This window comes from Somniosus microcephalus, chromosome 3 (genome assembly GCF_052327205.1).
Source record: "Somniosus microcephalus isolate GS21.2 chromosome 3, FLI_Smic_1.0, whole genome shotgun sequence".
Taxonomy (NCBI): Eukaryota; Metazoa; Chordata; class Chondrichthyes; order Squaliformes; family Somniosidae; genus Somniosus; species Somniosus microcephalus.
Window position 1 is genome coordinate 33,403,563 of NC_140989.1, and position 25,367 is coordinate 33,428,929.

At 47.4% G+C, this 25,367-nt stretch overlaps 1 protein-coding gene across 10 annotated transcripts in view; it reads right to left on the bottom strand.

The window, feature by feature from the left end:
* Window positions 1-25,367, bottom strand: part of sdccag8 (SHH signaling and ciliogenesis regulator sdccag8) — a 414,689-nt gene that overhangs the window by 184,546 nt on the left and 204,776 nt on the right. For all 10 annotated transcript variants that reach the window (XM_085979869.1, XM_085979861.1, XM_085979875.1 and 7 more), the window contains one exon: window positions 20,827-20,969. In XM_085979869.1, the coding sequence (XP_085835995.1) occupies window positions 20,827-20,969 (143 nt within the window). The remainder of the gene's footprint in view (window positions 1-20,826; window positions 20,970-25,367) is intronic.

Sequence of the window (25,367 nt, forward strand, 5' to 3'; positions counted from 1 at the left end):
ATGGTCCTGCAAGTCACGGCCGCAGATGGTCACATTGTCCAGATATGGGAAAGTGGCCTGCAACGCATTTTGATCTACCATCCGGTCCGTCTCCCTTTGGAAGACGGAGACCCCGTTGGTGACGCCAAAGGGAACCCTAAGGAAGTGATAGAGGCGGCCGTTTGCCTCAAAGGCAGTATACTGGCGGTCCTCAGGGCGGATAGGGAGCTGGTGGTACGCTGATTTCAGGTCAATGGTCGAGAAGACGCGGTACTGCGCGATCTGGTTGACCATATCAGCTATGCGGGGGAGTGGGTAGGCGTCCAGCAGGGCGTAGCGATTTATTGTCTGACTGTAGTCGATGACCAGGCGCTGCTTCTCGCCGGTCTTAACGACCACAACCTGGGCTCGCCAGGGGCTGGTGCTGCCCTCAATAATCCCTTCCTTCAGGAGCCGCTCCACTTCGGTTTTAATGAAAACCCTGTCCCCGGCACTGTATCGCCTGCTCTTTGTGGCGATGGGCTTACAGTCGGGGGTGAGGTTAGCAAACAGTAGGGGGGGGGGGGGGTGACTCTGAGTGTGGAGAGGTTGCACCTGGTGCGCGGCGGGCAATTTGGGAGCTGCTGGCTGCGGACTGTGAGTGGGGGTAGGGGTCCACCGTACGCCATCATAACACTTTTAAGGTGGCACTGAAAATCTAACCCCAGCAGGACGGCAGCGCAGAGGTCGGGCAGGACCAGAAGTTTAAAATGATCGTACACGGTCCCGTCTACTACGAGTGTCACTACGCAGTAGCCGCCGATGTCCGCCGACTGGGAATCGGAGGCCATAGAAATCCGCTGGTGCGCAGGCAGGACTGGGAGAGAGCAACGCCGCACCGTGTCGGGGTGGATGAAGCTCTCCGTGCTCCCAGAGTCAAAAAGGCAGATTGTATCGTGGCCATTTACCTTAATGTCCATTGTGGAGCTGGCCAGCTGGTGCGGTCTCGCTTGGTCCAGTGTAACGGATGCCAGCGTAGGGGTCGGTGTGTCGCTGCGGGTATCAGATGAGGCGGTGTTGGGGGCCTGCTGCGTTCTGGCTGTCGTCCAAGATGGCGGCGTCCATGATCCCCATGTGGCTGGAGGCGTCCAAAATGGCTGCTGTATCGGTGGTTCGCACATGGCCGGGGAGGCCCAAGATGGCGGCCCGCATGGCCCACACGCGGCGCTGCTGGGGTTCGGGGTGGCTTTGGCCCTGCAGACGTTAGCGTAGTGTCCCTTCTTCCCGCAGCCCGAGCAGATCGCGTTTTTCGCCGGGCAGCGCGCTCTGGGGTGTTTTGCCTGGCCACAGAAGTAGCATTTCTGGCCTTGGGGCACTGCTGTCTGGCCTTGGGACACTGCTGCGGCAGTTGGGCCATTGCTGGGGTGTGGCTGGGGTGGCACGGCGCTATGAGGCGGTCCTACCGTGTCCCAGGCTGTCATTCCCCGCGGCGTCCACGGTGCAGAGGAGTAGGCATCCATGCCCCGGTAGGCTGCATCCAGTGATAGTGTGAGTTCAGAGGCCTTGTTGAGGTCGAGGTCACTCTGCTCCAACAGTCGCTGTCGGGTGTAATTGGATCTGTGGCCCGCTACAAAAGCGTCCCGGATAAGTTCCTCTGTGTACACGGCGGCCTTTACATCCTTACAACCACAGGCCCGGCCAAGCACAGACAGTGCCTGAAGGTATTCCACGGTCGATTCCCCAGGTTGTTGTTTACGACTCCCCAGAAGGTGCCTGGCGTACACTTCGTTCACTGGGCGCGTGTACTGGTCCTTGAGGAGCTTGATAGCGTCCGCGTACGAGGTCGCGTCTTGGATGACCGAGTACACTCGGTGGTTCACTTTGGAGGTCAGGACATCCAGTTTGTCCTCGTCCGATTTGATTGCTGCGGCGGCGGTCAGGAATTTTTCAAAACACTTAAGCCAGTGAGTAAACTTGGTGGATGAGTCCGCCTCCCGATGATATAAGTCCAGGCATGCTGGTGTGAGGATCTTCTCCATTATAAAAATTTGTTAATAAAATTGATGCGCTATCAATTACTCATAAAAGACTGAGAGTTAAGAGAGTAACTAAAGGCTTTTATTAACAAAAGAATGAAGGTCTGCCTCGAGTGGTCGACCGGTCCAGAATACAAAGGGGGCTGGGGAGCAGTCACCTTTATACTAGGACTTGTGGGAGGAGTCAGCCGAGGCATGTCCAGGCATGTACACAGTGGAATACAAACAGTGGTTTACCACAGATATTACATATGGTTTAAGCTGAGTATAATAGACATACAACCCGGGACAGTAGAAAGCGATCTACGACTTCCCGAAGCGGAATGCCACGACCGGACGGACGGTTGGTTGGAGGTCTGGTAAGGCAGCGTGGAGGTCTTGGGTCAGTAAGTCTCTGCAGCCAGTAACAGCAGTCGCCTCCGTTGGTTCGTCCCTCTGGCTGTTGGAGGTGAGCCAGCAGTGATTTCCACCTCGAAAAATGCCTTCGCCCCTCGCTGACTGATTCCCACTCTCAGCCCTCTATACTTATAGCTATTTCGGTGGGCTGTGATCTATCTATTGTCAATCATCTATCATCCAAATGTGCTGCGGGAAAACATTTCTCACTGCCCCTTTCTGCCTGGCTGACAAGGCCTTTCTCTTATCTTTCTGAGGAATGTTTTGTTAAGTTTCTTCAAGGGCATTTTATGGCTTCGTGGCTCCTTGTTATCTAGCAGGTGCTATCCTCCCTGTTTCCTTGCATTTTACGACTCCCTTATCACTTCTATTTGTCTTTTGATGCTTGATATTCGACCTTACTGGCATTTATGCTATCTTTTCCCGCTTGCCTGTTGTCAGTCTCTGTTCTAAGAATTAAAACTCATCTTTGAATCTAACAGCTATTTCTTACACGGGGCGCAAGCAGGGTGCTGCGCACGACGATGACATCATCGCTGGCGGCACAACACGATTACCGCTGCCGCTAATCGCCCGCTGAATTTTGCGCAAGGCGTTGGCGGCAACGGCACGCCCGGGTGCTAGTTGCTTTTCGCGCAGTTGGCGCCCTCTTAGGGCGCTAATGGGAGACGCAAAGCAACTGAATTTTTCCCTCTTGGTCTCCTTACCTAAGGAAGGATATACTTGCCATAGAGGGAGTGCAACGAAGATTCACCAGACTGATTCCTGGGATGGGGGGGGATTAGAAACATAGAAGATAGGAGCAGGAGTAGGCCATTCGGCCCTTCGAGCCTGCTCCGAGATTCAATGTGATCATGGCTGATCATCCAAATTCAGTAGCCTGTCCCTGCCTTTTCCCCATATCCCTTGATCCCTTCAGCCTCAAGAAACATATCCAACTCTTTCTTGAATATATTTAATGAACTGGCCTCCACCGCCCTCTGTGGCAGAGAATTCCACAGGTTCACCACTCTCTGGGTGAAGAAATTCCTCCTCATTTCAGTCTTAAATGGCTTACCCCTTATCCTTAGACTATGACCCCTGGTTCTGGACTCCCCGGCCATCAGAAACATCCTTCCTGCATCTAGATTGTCCAGACCTGACAGAATTTTATAGGTTTCGATGCGATCCCCTCTCAATCTTCTAAACTCCAGTGAGTATAAGCCCAATCGACACAATCTTTCCTCATACGTCATTCCTGCCATCCCAGGTATCAGCCTGGTGAATCTTCGCTGCACTCCCTCCATGGCAAGAACGTCCTTCCTCAGGTAAGGTGACCAAAACTGCACACAATACTCAAGGTGCGGTCTCACCAAGGCCCTGTACAACTGTAGCAAGACATCCTTGTTCCTGTACTCGAACCCTCTTGCTACGAAGGCCAACATACCATTTGCCTTCTTAACCGCCTGCTGCACCTGCATGCTTACCTTCAGCGACTGGTGCACAAGGACACCCAGGTCTCTTTGCACTTCCCCTTCTCCCAATCTATTGCCATTCAAATAATAATCTGCCTTCCTGTTTCTGCCACCAAAGTGGATAACCTCACATTTATCCACATTATAGTGCATTTGCCATGTTTCTGCCCAATCACCCAACCTGTCCAAATCGTACTGGAGTTTCCCGACATCCTCCTCGCAGCTTACCCTCCCGCCCAGCTTTGTGTCGTCTGCAAATTTGGAGATATTACATCCAATTCCCTCGTCCAGATCATTAATATATATTGTGAACAGCTGGGGTCCTAGGACCGATCCTTGCGGTACCCCACTAGTCACTGCCTGCCACTCGGAAAACGACCCGTTTATTCCAACTCTTTGCTTTCTGTCCGCCAACCAGTTCTCTATCCAAGTCAATACCTTGCCCCCAATCCCATGTGCCTTCATTTTGCACGCTAATCTCTTGTGTGGGACCTTATCGAAAGCCTTCTGAAAGTCCAAATACATCACATCCACTAGTTCTCCCTTATCTATTTTACCAGTTACATCCTCAAAAAATTCCAGTAGATTAGTCAAGCATGATTTACCTTTTGTAAATCCATGTTGACTTTGTCCGATCCGGTCACTGCTTTCCAAGTGCTCTGCTATTACATCTTTTATAATAGACTCTAGCATTTTCCCCACTACCGATGTCAGGCTTACCGGTCTATAATTCCCCACTTTTTCTCTACCACCTTTTTTGAATAGTGGGGTAACATTAGCTACCCTCCAATCCATGGGTACCGTTCCAGAGTCTATCGAGTTCTGGAAGATGATCAGTAATGCATCTACTATTTCTAGGGCCACTTCCTTAAGTACCCTGGGATGTAGACCATCAGGCCCTGGGGATTTATCGGCCTTCAGTCCCATCAATTTTCCGAACACCATTTTCCTACAAATACTGATTTCTTTCAGTTCCTCGCTTTCATCAGGCCCTATGTTCCCCGGCATCTCTGGGAGGTTATTTGTGTCCTTCTTTGTGAAGACAGAACCAAAGTATGCATTTAGTTGGTCTGCCATTTCCTTGTTTCCCATTATAAATTGTCCTGTGAGGAGAGATTGAGTAGACTAGGCCTATATTCTCTAGAATTTAGAAGAATGAGAGGTGATCTCATTGAAACATACAAAATTCTTACAGGGCTCGACAGGGTAGATGCTGGGAGGATGTTTCCCCTGGCTGGGGAGTCTAGAACCAGCGGCCACAGTCTCAGAATAAGGGGCGGTCATTTAGGATTGAGATGAGGAAAAATTTCTTTACCCAGAGGGTGGTGAATCTTTGGAATTCTCTACCCCAGAGGGCTGTGGGGGCTCAGTTGTTGAGTATATTCCAGACAGAGATCGATAGATTTTTGGATATTAAGGGAATCAAGGGATATATGAATAGTGCAGCAAAATGGAGTTGATGTAGAAGATCAGCCATGATCTTATTGAATGGCGGAGCAGGCTCGAGGGGCCGAATAGCCTACTCCTGCTCCTATTTCTTATATGTTCTTATATAATAGTGCATATAATGACAACACACGACTCAAATAGATAAGTATGCTGATTTTCTCATAATATCTCGTCTGTTCTCTTCACAGAGCAAAAAGAACCCAATGGTCTACAAGGCATACCCAAGGCTACAAAGGCACTTACTACCTACACAAATAAAGCAACAACATACATACAGACATTTTACAAGAATTAGGTAATTATGCAGTTTGAGGAAGTACATGGCATTGGTGATGAAGGGGTAATAGTGATGAGTGATCAGAAGGTATAGTTCAGAGACCCAGCATGCTAATTACGCTTCTGAGTTGCATGGAGTTGCAGACTTTATTGGACCCGCTTTTTAACCAAGGATGTTAGAACACATGGTCATATTGAACACTTATTTCCCCATGCACATCTGCGGAAGGTGGTGCGGTTAGACTGGATCCATGTTGTCTGCACTGTGGCCTGCTGTTAACCAGTGACATCTGCAGTGGAAACCTCAGTAACCCAGGCCACAGACACTGCAGGAGCATCTCTCATGAATATTCCCACTGTTGTCATGAATGCTTTGATGTGCAGACTCCAAGAAGCAGTCATGACAGACTTCAACTCACTTACACAACGGTAACAGGTAATTATGAAGGAGGGATTCAGAAACTTTATTGGTGTCCAATGTCCTGTGCTTCACGTAGATCAGTGAGCATCGTGAAAAGATGCCCTCCAGCAATGATATATGTGGAGCAGCACTAGAGTGACCGATAGCCACTCATGACAGCTGCAGCTTTGTGCCATCAAGTAGTCCTGCAAAAGTGACAGTGGAAACTGCCTTTAATTGATGCGCATTTTCTTCTGGCAGGGTCATATATTATTTACACATCTATGGAATAATAGCCCTTCCTAATCCGTTACACCACAGGATTGGTGGTGGGCACATGATTGGCTACATGAAGCCCTGTATCTGGGGGAACCCTGCAATCAGGTAACACAGCTGCTTCAGCATTGCGGCATAACTGGAAGTTTTCCTGCAATGTAAACGTGGCCCTAGACTCCATTTAAACCATGTCTCAACAAGAATATATCATCCATAAGAAGACAGAGTTGCTTTATTACACACACATTTAAAAAAAACAGAATACTCAGCTTAAGCAATGGTTTGCTTCCCCAAAGTATGTTAAAAAAAAGATTTGCATTTATATAGCGCCTTTCACAACAACTACAGGACATCCAAAAGTGCTTTGCAGCCACTGAAGTACTTTTGAGTGTAGTCACTGTTGTAATGTAGGAAACGCGGCAGCCAATGTGCACACAGCAAGCTCCCACAAACGGCAATTTGATAATGACCAGATAATGTTTTAGTGATGTTGATTGAGGGATAAATATTGATCAGGACACCGGGGATAACTCCCCTCTGCTCTTCTTCAAAATAGTGCCATGGGATCTTTTACGTCCACCTGAAAGGGCAGATGGTGTAATGTCTGTGTGTAATTGAGACACGGACTGCAGAAGTTGGTTATAACAGGTGTTTACTGAATGGAGACAAAACTGGAACTACTATACAAAGTTACTACACAGGCTTATATACAGGGGTGGTCACTACTGGCACTGCAGTATACAGGGGCTGCAGAATATAGTTCCTTCTTCAAGGTACATACACTACAATTCCTCCCCTTTTAGCTAAACAGTACATAACATTCAATTAATAATTAAATAACATATTTACAATTACAGTTGCTATATACATTAGCTGAAGTTAATCAATTATAAATTCAGTCTTTGAGGAGGCTTCCTGATTCTGTCTGGATAACGCCTCTTTGGAGTATCAGGTTCTTCTGGCAAAGTTGATTTGGGATCAACGTCGTCGTTTGGTTCGTTTGCTTCCAATATCACCGATTCTGAGGTAGATGCAATTGGTACTTCGGTTTCATCACCAGGTGTATAGGATCGTGGTGTAGATTTGACGTTTTCCAGTGACTCTAGAATCTGGTCAGCATGGCGTCTTACAATGCTCTCTCCAACGTCCACGGTATACATTAGAGGTCCTTGCCGTGTGCAGATCGTTCCTGGCTGCCATTTCTCTGTGCGGTAGTCCCGGGCCAAAACTGGTTGACCGATCTTGAAACTCCTGGTTGGCCTTTCATTCATATACTGAAACTGCCTGTTCTCCACATCTCTTCTGATGTTTGGCTTAACCAAATCCAAGCGGCATCTTAGTCTTCGATTGAAGAACATCATGGCTGGAGTTTGGTTGGTAACCGCATGTGTCGCATTCTGGTAGGCAAACAAGAAGTTATCCACCTTGTGTTGTAGGGGTATGTCTTCATTACACATTGCCTTGATAGCCTTCTTGAATGTTTGAACGAACCTCTCAGCCAATCCATTGGTGGCTGGATGATATGGGGCGGATGTGTAATGCTTAACACCATTGTTCTTTAAGAACCTCCGGAACTCTTCAGACACAAACTGTGGTCCATTGTCAGAGCAAATCTGTTCAGGCAGCCCATTTCTGGCGAATATGGTTCGTAAGACTGTGATAGTTTTTTCTGTGGTGGTTGAGGACATTTTTATTACCTCTGGCCACTTTGAATGTGCATCCACCGCAATTAAAAACATCGAGTCCATAAATGGACCAGCAAAATCAATGTGTACCCTTTGCCATGGAGATGAGGGCCACTCCCATGGATGTAGAGGGGCTTGTGGTGGGGCGTTTTGGACCTTCTGGCATCCTGTACAGCTCTTGGTCATCTCTTCGATTTCTCTATCGATTCCCGGCCACCACACAAACGTTCTGGCTAAGTTCTTCATTTTTACCCCTCCCAGATGACCCTCATGAAGCTCATTGAGCACTCTATCCTTCAATTTGGGTGGAATTACTACTCTGGATCCACACATCAAGGTTCCTCGGCACACTGACAGCTGTTCTCTTCTTGGCGAGAATGCTGGCAACAGTGGTTCGCCACGTGCTGGCCATCCCTTCACTGTTAAATCATAGACCCTGGAGTGTGTTGGGTCATTTCGTGTTTCCTTTTCTATGTTTGCATTCGTCACAGGTAGACATTCGACTATGGTCGAGTGGAATATCTCCACAGGATCCACTGCAGGTGCTTCTTCCACCGTCGGCAACGGTAGGCGCGACAATCCATCAGCATTCCCATGCTGTTTATTTCCTTTGTACTCGATGTCATATTGGTGTGCCCCTAGGAAAAGGGACCACCTCTGTAGCCGTGGTGCTGTCATTATCGGGACGCCCTTCTTAGGGTTGAAAATGGAGACAAGAGGTTGATCAGTTAGTAGAGTAAATTTCTGTCCGTGCAGGTAGTGATTGAACTTCTTCACCCCCCACACCAGGCTGAGGGCCTCTCTGTCAATCTGGGCGTAGTTGCGCTCGGCTGCAGTTAACGAGCGTGACGCAAAAGCTATTGGCCTCTGAACCATCAAGGGATTTATGTGACAGTACCGCTCCAACGCCGTAGGGAGACGCATCACACGCCAGTCTTATCAGTAGTGATGGGTTGTAGTGAGCCAATACGTCTCTTGAAGTGATCAGGCCTTTACACTTCTGAAAGGCCCGCTTACATTCATCGCTCCATTTCCATGCTACTCCAGTTTGTAGCAGGGCATTCAGTGGGTGCAGAATTGTGGACAAATTCGGCAAAAACTTATGGTAGTAATTCACCAATCCGAGGAATGACCTCAGTTGCGACACATTTTCAGGCGCTGGAGCCTTAACTCCCGCTTCAATTTTGTCAGGGGACTTATGTAACCCCTCTTCATCAATCATGTGGCCACAATACGATATTTGTTTCTTAAAAAACTCGCACTTGGGGCGATTGGCTCGTAGCCCATGCTCTCTTAGTCTAGTGAGCACCTGCTCTAGGTTGGCAAGGTGTTCACTGTCATTTTCACCTGTCACTAGGATGTCGTCCAAGTAACAGTGGGTCCCCGGAATCCCTTGCAGGACTTGTTCCATCGCTCTTTGCCATATAGCCGGAGCTGATGCTACTGCGAATACCAGTCGATTATACAAAGACCTTTGTGAGTGTTTATCGTGAGATATTTCCTCGAGGATTCTTCAACCTCCATCTGCAAATATGCTTGCGCTAGGTCAATTTTTGTAAAACGTTTCCCTCCAGATAGTGAGGCGAAAATATCTTCTATCCTCGGAAGAGGATACTGTACTGTGTGAAGGACTGGGTTCACAGTCACCTTGAAGTCCCCACAGATGCGAACCTCCCTTGGCTCCTCAGACTTATTGTTTAACGTTTTCTTCATGACAGGAACGATGGGTGTCGCCCACTCGCTCCAGTCTACCTTAGATAACAGGCCTGCATTCTCCAGATTCTCCAGCTCTGCCTCGACGGCTGGGCAAATTGCATACGGTACCGGTCTTGCTTTGAAAAACTAGGGAATTGCATTCTCTTCTATTTTTATCGAGGCGGTTACGCCTTAGTCCTTGTTGAAATACCGCTTTAGCGTTAGCTAAGATTTTTGACAATCGTCCAGGTGTGCCATCGTCATCCTTTTTACCAGCCACCGTCAGTGCCTGAATGGAGTGCCAGTCTAAACTTATCTTTCTGATCCATTCACGTCCCAATAATGGTGGTCCACCATCTTGCAGTATGTACAGATACAATTTCTGTATTTCCTTGCCGTTGTATTCGACAGGCACCCTTATTTTCCCTCTGGGGTATACTTTCTGCCCCGTATATGTCTTCAAGACAATGGATGTGTCTTTCAAGGGTATGTGTGAGAATAGCCGCTCATAGTCTCGTCGATTCATGACGGTCAGGGCTGATCCTGTATCCAATTCAATTTTGACTTGGGACCCTGCTATCGTGAGGGTGACCCAAATGGTTCAGTGATCCTCTTTTGTGATTACGTTGTGTAGTTTGAGACAGCTTAGTCTCTTGTTCCCGGATTCACTATCGCTCTTCTGGTCTTCGGAACTACTGTCCGTCATCTTTTGTACTTTGCTGTACTGTTCCTTAGTAGTCTTTTTGTTGTCGTTAGTCTTCTTCCCGGACCTGCAAACTCATGCAATGTGTCCCATCTTTCCGCATTGCCTGCATGTTTTGTCCTTGGACCAGCAGTCCTTCTGGTCATGGGTTGTTCTGCCGCAGCGATAACATTTTTCAAATCCCCGTGTCATTTCATGGGTGCCGTATTCCTGTGGCTTTTGCTGTATTTCCAGCTCCCCTTGCTGCTGCTTCGTACGATACTGCCACGCTGAAAGCCTTATCTAGCGTCAGCTCTTTCTCTGAGAGTAACCTCTTCTGGGTTCCTTCACTCAGGAGTCCACAGACAAATTTGTCCCGTAGGGTATCTGCCAGTCCTGCTCCGAACTGGCAGTGCTTTGATAGCTTGCGTAGTTCCGTAAGGCAATCAGCATTGCTCTCATCTTTATGCTGATTTCTCTTGTGGAGTTTAAATCTTTCTGCTATCAGCAGCGGTGTAGGATTTAGGTGTTCCTGTAGGATATCAACAATTTCGTTAAAACTCTTCACCATCGGTTTGACTGGAGTGATCAGGTTCCACAATAGGCCGTACGTTCTTGCGCCCATTAAGTTTAGTAGTACCGATGCCTTTTTCTCATCGGCTACTTCATTTGCCTTGCAATATACTTCGACTCTTTCCACATACGTGGTCCAGTCTTCTATTGCATTATCGAAGGCAGTGATATTGCCAGTCTTCGGCATCTTGGAGATCTAAGATGGCGCCTCCCGCGCTTTGCCTTCTTCCCCGCTGGATTAAGATGGCGCCTCCCACGCTTTCTGCCTTTTCCACTGCTGCCAGCACTGTTGCTGGCGTTTTTATGCCTTGATGGCGACGCCCTATGGTCTTCGCGCGCTTCCCCCCGCGCTGCTGCCAACGCCGCTCTCCGCGGTCCCCGTGGCAAACTGCAGCTCCTCGCGGCTTTCTGCGCTTCTAATTTCTTTTTCTTTTATTTTAATTACTGTTCCCGTCGTCAGAGCAGACCCTATGGGACACTTCCCTCCCTCTTCTCGGGTCTGTACGCTGCCTGGCTTCGTAGCACCGGCCGCGCCCTGTGTGCTCCACCCTCTCTCTCTCTCTCTCCTCTTCCCGACAACGCTGCTCGGCCCCGTTGAAAAGCCACCCGATCGAGCTCTAGCCCGCCGCAGCCCAGGAAGGATCAGTGTACTACCTGCCACCAGCCCGATTAGCTGGAACACCATAGACTGGATAACCAAGCCCAGCTCTCGACAGCCTCTCCTGCAAATCTTCGAATTCAACGAATCAGAGGGCGGTTGCCCACGGTCGACGCCCGTTTCTTCCGTTTGTTTTTTTTTTCTTTTTGGATTTCTTCCTTCTGGCTTCGACCTCTAATAACTTCGCTTCAGGGATGGATCCCCGTGAGGTGGTGCAGAACTGTAGGTAAGTTCGGATCTGTTCGTCGCCAATGTAATGTCCGTGTGTAATTGAGACACGGACTGCAGAAGTTGGTTATAACAGGTGTTTACTGAATGGAGACAAAACTGAAACTACTATACAAAGTTACTACACAGGCTTATATACAGGGGTGGTCACTACTGGTACTGCAGTATACAGGGGCTGCAGAATATAGTTCCTTCTTCAAGGTACATACACTACAGATGGGGCCTCGGTTTAACGTCTCATCTGAAAGACAGCACCTCTGACAGTGCAGCACTCCCTCAGTTCTGCACTGGAGTGTCGGCCTACATATTTGTGCTCAAGTCTCTGGAGTGGGACTTGAACCCACGACCTTCTGCTTCAGAGGCGAGGGTGCTTCCAACTGAGCCATGGCTGACATGTAGCTTAAATCATTTTGCCTGCGGGATTATTTTCAACTTACGAAGCAATCCAGAATGTTAGCACAACGATACTGAGCAGGAAGAAAGTATCAGATGCTATGGCTCTTCACAAGATAAATATGGATCAGGAAGGCCATTCAGCTCATCTTGGTTCATCCATCCAGAAACACTCTATTGCAGCATGTATTTTTTTTTTAAATGATTCCAAGGTTTCATCTCCACTGCTCTACCCTGAAGCCCAGGCCATGTATTGACCACTCATTGTGTGAGGAAGAACTTCATGATATCAATCCTAAATTTGCCTGAAACTAGTTTGAACCCATGTCCACTGTCCTACTCTCTTAATTTAGTTTTATGTAATATTCTGGATATACATTTCCCATACTGTTTACTAAATTATAAATTCTTTCAAGACTGCAACGTTCAGGTTTCTCCAGTCCTTCCTCATAATGCAGACCTCTGGCACTAGGTATCAGCGTCATTGCTCTTCTCTGTCTCCAGTCCTCGAGTGTCTCCCTTATCATCCTCTGTGATTTCAATCTCCATCTCAATTCATCATGCTCTCTCTTCTCTGAGTTTACGAGCCTCCTATCCTCCCTTAATCTCTCCCTCCATGTAAACTCCCCAAGCCATATTCACAGCCACCCATTCAACCTTGCCATTTCTCGTTGCCTCGCTACTCCCATCGTGTCAATCGCAGATAAGGCAATCTCTGACCACTTCCTCGTATTGTTCTCCACCCACATCCCCCTTCCCCCCATCCCACCCGCAAGCCTACTTCCTTCTGTGTTGGCTACTGGAAAAAACTCTCTCCCAACTTTCTTACAACTGCACTTACGAAATCCCAACTGTCCAGCCTTTGGCCCTCCATTCGCCACAACATTTCTGCAGCTACCAATCTGCTCAACCACACCCTCACCACCACCTTTGATGCCCTAGTCCCTATGAAAACACCCTGGCTGTTACCCCGGTACAGCCATCACCTTCACTCCCTTAAGTCCAAGGGACACAAACTTCAACAAATGTGCCGGACAACGGGTTTAGCCATTCACCGTCAGATCTGGCTGGACCACATAAAGCATTATTGGGTCCTGCTCTCGGCTGCCAAAACTGCTCACTCTTGTGGAATCATTCTGGAATGCAAAGATAAACCCCAGCTTCTATTCTCCCCTGTCTCCTCCACCCTCACCTCCGGCAACAACTGTGAGGAGCTCATGGACTTCTTTGTCTCTAAGACTGAGACCATCCGTTCAGCTGCCTCTGCCACTTCGCACCCTTCCTCTAGCCCACCGGGCCAAACTTCCTCTAAGGTTCCCCCCTGCCCGAGCCCTGAACTCACATCTTTCTCTAGTTTCTCTCCGATCTCCCCTCATGACCTCTCCGCGCTCATCTTGTCCATGAGACCCACTTCCTGCTCCCTCGACCCTATTCCCGCCAAACTGCTGGCCACCCAACTTCCTTTTCTGGCTCCCATGTTAGCTGACATTGTTAACGGTTCTCTCTCCTCAGGTACTGTCCCCCTCTCCCTCAAATCTGCCGTCATTACCCCGCTCCTCAAAAAAACAACCCTTGACCCTTCCATCCTTGCAAACTACCACCCCATCTCCAACCTCCCTTTCCTCTACAAAGTCCTTGAACGTGTTGTCACCTCACAAATCTGTGCCCATCTTTCCCGCAGCTCCATGTTTGAATCCCTCCAATCAGGTTTCCGCCCCTGCCACAGTACCGAAACGACTCTCATCAAAAGTCACAAATGACATCCTTTGTGACTGTGACAAAGGTAAACTATCCCTCCTCGTCCTTCTTGACTTGTCTGCAGCCTTTGACACGGTTGACTACTCTATCCTTCTCCAACACCTCTCCACCATTGTCCAGCTGGGTGGGACTGCACTCGCCTGGTTCCATTCTTAGCTATCTAATCGTAGCCAGAGAATCATCTGCAATGGCTTCTCTTCCCGCTCCCGTATTGTTACCACTGGTGTCCCTCAAGGATCTATCCTTGGCCCCCTCCTATTTCTCATCTACATGCTGCCTCTTGGCGACATCATCCGAAAGCATAGCGTCAGTTTCCACATGTATGCTGACGACACCCAGCTCTACCTCACCATCACTTCTCTCGACCCCTCCACAATCTCTAAATTGCCAGACTGCTTGTCCGACATCCAGTTCTGGATGAGAAGAAATTTTCTACAATTAAATATTGGGAAGAAAAAAGCCATTGTTTTCGGTCCCCGCCACAAACTCTGTTCCCTAGCCACTGACTCCGTCCCTCTCCCTAACATCAGTCTGAGGCTAAACCACACTGTTGGCAACCTTGGAGTCATACTTGACCCTGAAGTGAGCTTCTGACCACATATCCGCGGCATAACTAAGACCGCCAATTTCCACCTCCGTAATATCGCCTGTCTCCGCCCTTGCCTCAGCTCATCCGCTGCTGAAACCCTCATCCATGCCTTTGTTACCTCTAGACCTGACTACTCCAACGCACTCCTGGCTGGCCTCCCACATTCTACCCTACATAAACTTGAGGTCATCCAAAACTCGGCTGCCCATGTCCTAACTTGCACCAAGTCCCATTCATCCTTCACCCCTGTGCTCGCTGACTAACATTGGCTCCTGGTTAAGCAACGCCTCGGTTTCAAAATTCTCATCCTGGTTTTCAAATCCCTCCATGGCCTCACCCCTCCCTATCTCCTCCAGCCCCATAACACCAGCCCCCGCCCCCCCACCCCGCCTGAGATATCTGCACTCCTCTAATTCTGCCCTCTTGAGAATCCCTGATTATAAATCACTCAATCATTGGTGGCCATGCCTTCTGTTGCCTAGGTCCTAAGCTCTGGAATTCCCTGCCTAAACCTCTCTGCCTCTCTTTCCTCCTTTAAAATGTTCCTTAAAACCTACCTCTTTGACCACGCTTTTGGTCATCTGCCCTAATTTATCCTTATATGGCTTGGTGTCAAATTTTTTGTCTTATAATACTCCTGTGAAGCACCTGGGGACGTTTTACTACAATAAAGCGCTATATAAATACAAGTTCACTACAATAACAAAATACTGCGGATGCTGGAAATCTGAAACAACAACAGAAAATGCTGGAAACACTCAGCAAGTGAGGCAGCATCTGTGGAGAGAAAAACAGAGTTAACGTTTCAGGTCTGTGACCCTTTGTCAGAACTGGAAAAAGTTAGAGATGTAACAGATTTTAAGCAGGTGCAGAGGCAGGGAAAGGCGGGGAGGGGAGGAAAGAACAAAAGGGACGGTCTGTGATAGGGTGGAAGACAGGAGAGATTAAATGCTGCAAATGGGGATGGCAGAATCAACAGCTGCCGCCTGAAAAAATAGGGGCAGAGGTTATAGTCTGAAATTGTTGAACTCAATATCAAGTCCAGAAGGCTGTAAAGTGCCTAATAGAAAGATGAGGTGCTGTTCCTCGAGCTTACGTTGAGCTTCATTGGAACAATGCAAGAGGCCGTGAACACAGAGAGGTCAGAGTGGAAGTGGAATGGAGAATTAAAGTGACAAACGACCGGAAGCTCGGGGTCACCCTTACGGACTGAACAGAGGTGTTGCGCAAAGCAGTCACCCAATCTGCGTTTGGTCTCCCCAATGTAGAGGAGATCACATCGTGAGCAGCGAATGCACTATACTAAATTGCAAGAAGTACAGGTAAATCGCTGTTTCACCTGGAAGGGGTATTTAGGGCCCTGGACAGTGGGAAGGGAGATGGTAAAAGGGCAGGTGTTACATCTCCTGCACTTGCACAGGAAGGTACCGTGGGGAGGGGAGGGGCTGTTGGGGGTGATTGAGGAGTGGACCAGGGTGTCGTGGAGGGCACGGTCCCTTTGTGTTTGGTGGTGGGATCATGCTGGAGGTGGCAGAAATGGCAGAGGATGAGCCGTTGAATGTGGAGGCTGGTGGGGTGAAAGGTGAGGACAAGGGGAACCCTATCATGGTTCTGGGAGGGAGGGGAAAGAGCGAGAGAAGAAGTGCGGGAAATGGAATGGACACGGTCGAAGGCCATGTCAACCACGGTAAAGGGGAATCCTCGGTTGAGGAAAAAGGAAGACATATTCTTCCCCTCCACCATGGATTCCCCTCTACCGTGGTTGACACAACCCTCAACCGTGTCCGTTCCATTTCCTGCACTTCTGCTCTCACCCCCTTCGCCTCCCTCCCAGAACCATGATAGATTTCCCTTGTCCTATTCATGGGAGTATTTATATCTTTATTTCCGTTTCTATGAGCAGTACTTTAAACTTGTGCATATTAAGTTTCATTTGCCACTGTTCTGCCCCCATTTTGTCCAACTCAATTTGTATTTCTCAAGCTGTCTCCTCAGAATCAACTGCTTCTCCTAATTTGGTATCATCTGCAAATATGACCAACTTGTATTGAGTTTCTGAATCTAAGTCATTGATGTAAATTAGAAGAAGTAGTGGCACCCCATTCAATACTCCCACCCTGACAAAACTCCTCTAATAAGCACCCCCTGTTTTCCTGTCAATTTCTTACTATGTGTAAGATATACCCTGTATTCCCACAGCTTTGAGTTTAATTAATACTCTTTCATGTGGTGTACCACGTTGTAAGATACTGAAGTAACACTAATGGGGGGAATCTTAACCTAAACAAATGGGTGGGCTGGGGGCGGTGGGGGTAGTTAAAGTGTTAAAAAAACAGAATACTGACCTGAACCCGCCCACTTCCGGTTTAACGGGGGCGGGACAGGAGGTGGAACGGCGGTGGGCAGCCAGCCCACTGCCAGGAGGCGGCCCGTCTATTTAAATAATATAATGAGGTTGGAAGCCTTTTCTTTAACCTCCATTTTGACTTTAACTGTAGCTGGTCGGGTTTTGCATACCTTATAAAACCCACCAGCTACAGCAAGGCGAGGACTGCTGCATCCAAGATGCAAGTTCCTTTACACCTACCTCTTGGGTCCACGGACCCTGCCTCACCCACTCCCAGTGATCGGAGATCCCCCACGAGGCCTCCGATCACCTCCCCACCCCCCCCCGATCCACCCACGAGGCTTCCTCCCCAGGGCTCTGATCCCCCCACGAGTCCTAGAACCGACCCCTGGGGAACACCACTGTATACCTTCCTCCAGTCCGAAAAACAACCGTTCACCACTACGTTCTGTTTCCTATCACTTAGCCAATTCTGTATCCATGCTGCCACTGTCCCTTTTATTCCACGGGCTTCAACTCTGCTGGCATGCCTATTATGTGGCACATTGTCAAACGCCTTTTGGAAATCCATGTACACTACGTCAACTGCATTGCCCTCATCAACCCTCTCTGTTACTTCATCAAAGAACTCAATCAAGTTAGTTAAACACGATTTGCCTTTAATAAATCCGTGCTGGCTTTCCTTAATTAATCCACACTTGTCCAAGTGGCTGTTAATTTTGTCCCTGATTACTGTTTCTAAAAGCTTCCCCACTACCGAGGTCAAACTGACTGGTCTTTAGTTGGTGGATTTATCTTTACACGCTTTTTTGAACAATGGTGTAACATTTGCAATTCTCCAGTCCTCTGGCACCACCCCCCGTATCTAAGGAGGATTGGAATATTATGGCCAATACCTCCACGATTTCCTCCCTCAACATCCTAGGATGCATCCCATCTGCTCCTGGTGACTTATCTACTTTAAGTACAGCCAGCCTTTCTAATACCTCCTCTTTATCAATTTTTATCCAATCAAGTATCTCCACTACCTCCTCCTTTACTAAGTCTGTGGCAGCATCCTCTTCCTTGGTGAAGACAGATGCAAAGTACTTGTTTAGTACCTCAGCCATATCCTCTGCCTTTGTGCATAGGTCTCCATTTTGGTCCCTAATCGGCCCCACCCCTCCTCTTACCACCCTTGAGGGACAATGTTCTTGTGCCTCTCTCCTGCAGTTTTCAGTGGGGAGAAAAAAACTTCGTAATTCGGCTTTAAGGAGCTGATCTAATCAGTCTCTTTTCTTTGTAACTTTTCTTCTCTCTTTTCTCCTAAAGGTGTTGTTTCCCTGCTGGGACACAATTCCATAAGCACTGATCACCACCAATACTTCACTTAAGTAAGCATTAACAATGAGTGTTGTTAGGCTATTTGACTATGACCAACATCACAACTGAGCCCAATCCTTATCCTGTCCATAGACGTGCTTTTGGATTGCTAGCTAACAATCAGAGAACTCTGGCCTGTTTTCCCCTCCCTAATCCAAGGATGCTAAGGCAAATTGTACTACCACTAGTATCACCGTGGCTATTTCAGAAAACACTCCATAGAACAGGGGTTCAACCTATCGCTCAACTAACATAACAAAAAAAAAGATTATCTGGTCATTATCACATTGCTGTATGTGGGAGCTTGCTGTGCGCAAATTGGCTGCCGCGTGTTCCACATTACAAGTGACTCCACTTCAAAAGTACTTAATTGACTGCAAAGAGCTTTGAGACATCCGGTGGTCGTGAAAGGCGCTGTATAAATGCCTTTCTTTCTTTTTACTGGAGGTTGCTGAAAACACAAACACCTGGAGAACTTGGGGTCAACAACAAGCCCTAGCTTTTCCTATTGAATGCACCAATAATCCTAACTTAGCAACTTATTAACCCTGCATTTGAATTTATGCATAAAACGACACATTTCCAGATAATAAAATGTCTAGGAAAGAGTTCTGAATGTAGAAGAACCAGACGTGTCAAACTAAAACACAACCAAAAGCTGACCAACAGCTTCAAAAATACTGATAAAGCCTCAAAAATCTGACAACTCAAAAACATAGTATTACGTAGAAATATTAACATGGAAGAATGCCATTCAGCCCAACCAGCTTGTTTTGGTATTCATCCTCCACACGAGCAGTAGTCCTAATTCCCATATGCCCACCTTGTTCCCATATTCCTTTATTCTCTGTTCCTTCAATCACTGGTCTAACCTATTCTTAAATGTTGAATTGGTCTCTGCAGATGAGTATACTCGTCAGCAACTCAAGTATTTCATATACCCTCGCTCGTTCACCATAATGAAGGGGACTCATAGCGAATAATTGAAATTGGCAGTTAATTCAGAGTCTCACGTTTTGCCATTTAAACAAAAAAGATAATTTGTCTGACTGCTGGCAGCCTTGATTCCTGCTGGTGCTTATGGAAAATACTTGTTTTATTTTTTTCCCCACAAAGACATCATTAGAAGAATTAATGGTTCAGAATAGGGCTGACTAGAGGCAGCATTCACTATCAGCGGATTTACTTTTGTGGGTGATTTCAATATTTTTAAGTCTCCTGCTCTGCATCACATAAAAGACAGTGGATAACTTAAGGTGATTGGCAAAAGAACCAGAGACGACATAAGGAAAAACTTTTTTATGCAACGAGTGGTTAGGATTTGGAATGCACTGCCTTGTGCCTTGGGTGGTGGAAAAAGATTCAATAGTAGCTTTCAAAAGGGAATTGGATAAATACTTGAAGAAGAAAAAATTGCAGGGATATGGGGGCAGAGCTGGGGAAGTGGGACTAACTGGATAGCTCTTCGAAAGAGCCGGTGCAGTAAACTCAAATGGGCCAAATGGCCTCCTTCTGTACTGTTCTATGATTCAATGCAAGATTATTCTCTCTGCACGAATACCTTGGTATAAGGTGCTGAGGGTAAATGCAGTATCTTTACTGCTGCTCCAGCTAAGATCAGCTAATTCATGAAAGAACAGCTAGTGGTTATTACAAGCTCGCTCTTTCTTTCCTGACCGCTAGCCAATGCTCGCTGTCAGAACTACTCCTGCGTGGAAATCAGGCAAAGCCAGAATTGCGTTTGGCTGTAATGATCTCACATTGACCAAGAGTAATGACTTGAGCAAAATGCTGGAGAGTAACCGAAGTGCCAAGAACAATACCCCAGCATGATTCACTGTGCTCAGGAAGTATGGTGAAAATATGAGGAAAAATCATAGAGAAAGCAAAACTAATGGAAAGAAAATTCAAGGCTGAGGATTTTATGTAGTCTGACTGAATTTGAAATTGGCTACCTTAGTGAAGGGGTATTGCACACAGTCTCTACTCCCTCGAAACGTGGCTCATTATAAGATGTTTGATTACTGAAGTGTGACTTAACTCATCGTGACTGTGTCAATCACGGTCTGAGATGTAGTAGTTAATTTAAATATGTACTGTAACTGTTGGTACAACAGGAAAAATAAACAAAGGTTTTCAAGTTAACAAAAAACAAACAAAAATGATTATACAAATGACTTACTCATTCCGTTATAACAACCTCTTATTAAGACCATTTATCATGATACAATATTGTATGTTGTGCTGTTCCCCACATCATTACAACTCAAACTGACAGAGTACAAGAGATCTTAGAGTAGAAAAAACCAAAAACCTCAGAACATCTGGTAATCCCATCACCCGTCCATATGTTACAAACATCATGCTGCTTTTCCCTTAAGACAGATTAGAAAAATCATCACATTTGGTTTTCTATAATTACATACCTGCAGTTTGGTATTTTAATAGCTTCACCTGTTAATACTGCAGCAATTAGTAGGCAAAAATGTGAACAGTTGGTATTGCAAAGCATCAAAAATATCTGTAAAATGTTTTATTGCCTGCGGTAGAGACAGGCAGCTTGATGCTGGCGTTATGAAGTGCCACTGGCAGATAACAGGATTATTTGTACCTGGTGAGGTGCAGTTGGTGCTCAGATTTGCTCAGTAGTTCCATCAGCTTTAGACATTCATCCTTCGCATTTGCTGCATCCTGCTGGACATGCTCCAAATGGCACTTCGTTTCACTCAATTCCAGCTGAAGTTTCTGTAGCTCCTAAAGAGGAAACAGAGATATGAAACAAATTCCAAAAAAACAGTAAAATTCCACTTTGTAAAACCATGGTCAGTGACAATCTCAGTTAAGTAAACAGAACCACACTGTTTGTCATGTTGGGAGCACTAGAAAAAAAATTATAACTTGCGAGAACTAGCAGTCAATTCAGGACTGCAGGGATGGTCCTCCATCAACTGAGAAGCAAGATAATAGGAATTCTAAAACAGAACCAGTTTTGTTTTCACCAACTGTATGTACAGGATAGAAATTGCAGACCAGTGGATATTCTCAGCTTATTTTCCCAGTGTACTTTGGTGGTGCACTTTCAGCTTCTTTAATCAGTGAAGAGAACTTATTATTCTCCTCGAGAACTCCTATCTTTACACACTCTTCAGTTGGACTCAAAACTAAACCAGTCTAAGGCTCTGACATTTTATTGATTTAAACTCTTTTTTTCCCCCTTTGATTACCAAAATATTGTATAATCTATTTACACCTTAGCCAAATTGAGGCATCTGAGTTATCATTTAGTTTTAACAAATAGAATTTTAGACTACAGATTTAACTGTGATGATTGGGATGCAATGGGGGGAATTTTTACCTGAAAAAACGGGTGGGATTGGAGTGTGGGGGTAGTTAAATTGTTTAAAAATCGGAATCCCGACCTGAACTCGCCTCCAACCCTGCCCACTTCCAGTATTAAGAAAGGCGGGACAGGAAGCAGGACGGGAGTGGGCAGTTAACCCGCTGCCAGGAGGCGGGACGTCAATTTAAATATTACAATGAGGCTGGAAGCCTCTTCTTTGACCACCATTTTGTTTTTAATTCTTTCTGATCGGGTTTTACACACTTCATAAAACCCGGCAGTTACAGCAAGGTGAGGAGTTATCCCCGGTGTCCTGGCCAATATTTATCTCTCAACCAACATAACAAAAACAGATTATCTGGTCATTATCACCTTGCTGTTTGTGGGAGCTTGCTGTGCACAAATTGGCTGCCGCGTTTCCCACATTACAACAGTGACTCCACTTCAAATAGTACTTCATTGGCTGTAAAGCGCTTTGAGACGTCTGGTGGTCGTGAAAGGCGCTATATAAATGCAAGTCTTTCTTTCGACTGCTGCATCCAGGAGATAAGTGCCTTTATACCTACCTCCTGGATCCAGGGTCCCTGCCTAGCTTAACCCCTACGCACGGAGACTCCCTCACGAGGCCTCTGATCGCCTTCCCTGACCACCCCCCACCATCATCCTGAGGCCGGCCCCGATCCTCTGGTGGCCGGCCCTGATCTGATCTTCCGCTCCCACCACCCGCCAATGATCTAGAGACTGGCCACGATTCTCCGGTGGCCGGTCCCAATCTTCCTCACCTTCCCCCCACCCCCCCGGTCCCTATCTTCCTCACCTCCCCACCGCCCGGTTCCCAGAGGCTGGCAGCAGCCCCCACCCAATCTCTCCCTCGCTCCTCTGTGCGGCCTAGTGCCGCAGGGCTACACGCCCGCAGACAGCCAGGCTCTCCATCTGGCGGGATGGAAACAGAGGCTTCAGATGCAAATCAGGTCCTAACATTAAAGTTGACGGGGCCTGCGGGAAACCCCTTCGCCCCAGTTTTCCACCCGCATCGGAGCCCCCCCGCCCCCAACCCGCCTTCCCCATGAAAATCCAGCCCAATTACTTTGTCACTATATTTAAACCAATCTACTTTGTTGTATACTCTGATACGCAGGCTGGAATTTAATGGAGGAAGGCAGATTGGGGGCTTGGAGGCGGTGGGAAACCTGGGAGGCCATGTTTCCCGCAGGCCCTGCCGGCTTTAACGGCAGGGCCTGATTTACATGCAAAGCCTCGGTTTCCTCCCTGCAGCCAGCCAGATTTAGAGGGGGTGCTCCGATGCTGCAGGTGGGTAGGCCTTCGACAGCACAGAGGCGGGAGGGAGGGTTCTTGTGAGAGCTGGGCCGTTAAATGGATCGGGGAGTAGGGAAAGAGAGGATCGGGAGTCGGGCAGAGGATCGGGTGGGGGTGGAACAGAGGGGATCGGGGCCACATGATGGGGTTGTGGGGGGGGGGCGGAAGATCGTGGCCGGCCACCCAACAATCGTGGCCAGCCTGAGCATCATCGCCGGGGGGGGGGTGGTGGCAGGTGGCAGGGAAATGCCTGAGGAGGTGATTGGAAGCCTCGTGAGGGGGTCACCGATCGCGAGGGATGGGTTAGGTACGGACTCTGGATCTACGAGGTAGGTATAAAGGCACTTACCTCCTTGATCCAACAGTCCCCGTTTTGCTATAATTACCGGGTTTCACGAATTGTGTGAAACCCGTCCACATACAGTTAAAAACAGAATGTAAGTTAAAAAAGAGGCTTTCAGCCTCATTATAATATTTTAATTGACGTTCCGTTCCCTGGGAGCTGGTTGGTCACCCGCCCCACCATCGCGCCTCCATTAAAACTGGAAGTGGGCGGGTTGGAGGCGGGATAAGGTCGGGAATTCCATTTTTAACAATATAACTGCCCCACATACTCCAAACCCCCACCTGTATTTTAAGGTTAAAATTCCCCCCACAATGTTTCATTTTCCCATCTTGTGTAAGTCATCAATATGCTAATATTAGAGAGAGTAGTCAACCTATGTAAAACTAAAGGTGATACTCAAAACCAGAGCCCTATTTTGCTAAGGATAGGGCTTTGGGGTGAGGCTAGAGCAGATACTTGACTGAGGACCAAAAGAAAGAATAACCTAAAATGTCAAAGGAAAGTGTCATTTTGTAATTCAGTACTCAGCCTCTATCAATTGATGTTTCAAACTGAGATCCAGGAACAAAAAAAATGCTGATTACCATTTGTTTAATGGAACTGCTTGCTGACCAAATCCATAGGTAACATGGGCCAAACAGATTTCCAGTGACTAAAGATTTACAGGAGACTTTCTTTTATCCGGCACGGACAGGACTGACGTGGTGCCGGTTCATCAAAAATTCCGGATAACCGAACGCTATAGTAAAAGATACGGAGCGGAGAGCTCCGTATAAAGCAACAAACCCTGTTGCTTAGCAACAGGTTCAAAACAATGGCCACAAGTTGCAAGCGTCTCTGTAGCTTAGCAACAGCTGCAGCCACACCCTTGCACAGCAACACACGGAGCAAGGCAAGTAATAAAAGTTACCTGAACCTACTCCTGAATTTTGCCAGTTAACCGACATTTCCGGTTATTTAGGGGCCGGTTAATTGAAAGTTTCCTGTAATTTGTATTATTTGGGATATTTTGTGTGCTGGAAATGGCTTTACCACGTTTTTCCATCTGTTGTCAGCATTAAACATTTCCAGGTTAAATGTAGTATGACCTATATATAAAATAAAGCTTCAGCCATTCTGACCTTCTTGGATGCGCTGATCTCTTACAAATGTTTGCAAATTCTTGCGGTAGAGATGTACATACCATCCGCCACTTCCTACCCTAGCTACATCCCTTGCAATAGCGCAACCTCCGACTCACTGTCAGCATCTTGTTTTAATATAAACTTTTCGTCTAGCACGTCATACTAAGTGTCACACTTCATTACAAATCCAATGCCATCATTATTACATAGCTTTCCTGGTGGAAAAAAAAAACCTCAGAAAAAATGAGAGTTCATGTATTTACCTTTTTTTTTTATTCGTTCCTGGGATGTGGACGTCGCTGGCAAGGCCAGATTTATTGCCCATCCCTAATTGCCCTTGAGAAGGTGGTGGTGAGCTGCCTTCTTGAACCACTGCAGTCCGTGTGGTGAAGGTACTCCCACAGTGCTGTTAGGAAGGGAGTTCCAGGATTTTGACCCAGTGGCGATGAAGGATCAGCGATATACTTCCAAGTCAGGTTGGTGTGTGACTTGGAGGGGAACTTGCAGGTGGTGGTGTTCCCATTTGCCTTCTGCCCTTGTTCTTCTAGGTGGTAGAGGTCGTGGGTTTGGGAGGTGCTGCCAAAGAAGCCTTGGCGAGTTGCTGCAGTGCATCTTGTAGATGGTACACACTGCAGCCACGGTACACCGGTGGAGGGAGTGAATGTTTAAGGTGGTGGAGGGGGTGCCAATCAAGTGGGCTGCGGGCTGCTTTGTCTTGGATGGTGTCAAGCTTCTTGAGTTGTTGGAGTTGCACTCATCCAGGCAAGTGGAGAGTATTCATCACACTCCTGACTTGTGCCTTGTAGATGGTGGAAAGGCTTTGGGAGTCAGGAGGTGAGACACTCGCTGCAGAATACTCAGCCTCTGACCTGCTCTTGTTGCCACAGTATTTATGTGGCTGGTCCAGTTAAGTTTCTGGTCAATGGTGACCCCCCCCCCCCCCAGGATATTGGTGGTGGGGGATTCGGCGATGGTAATCCCGTTGAATGTCAAGAGGCGGTGGTTAGACACTCGCTTGTTGGAGG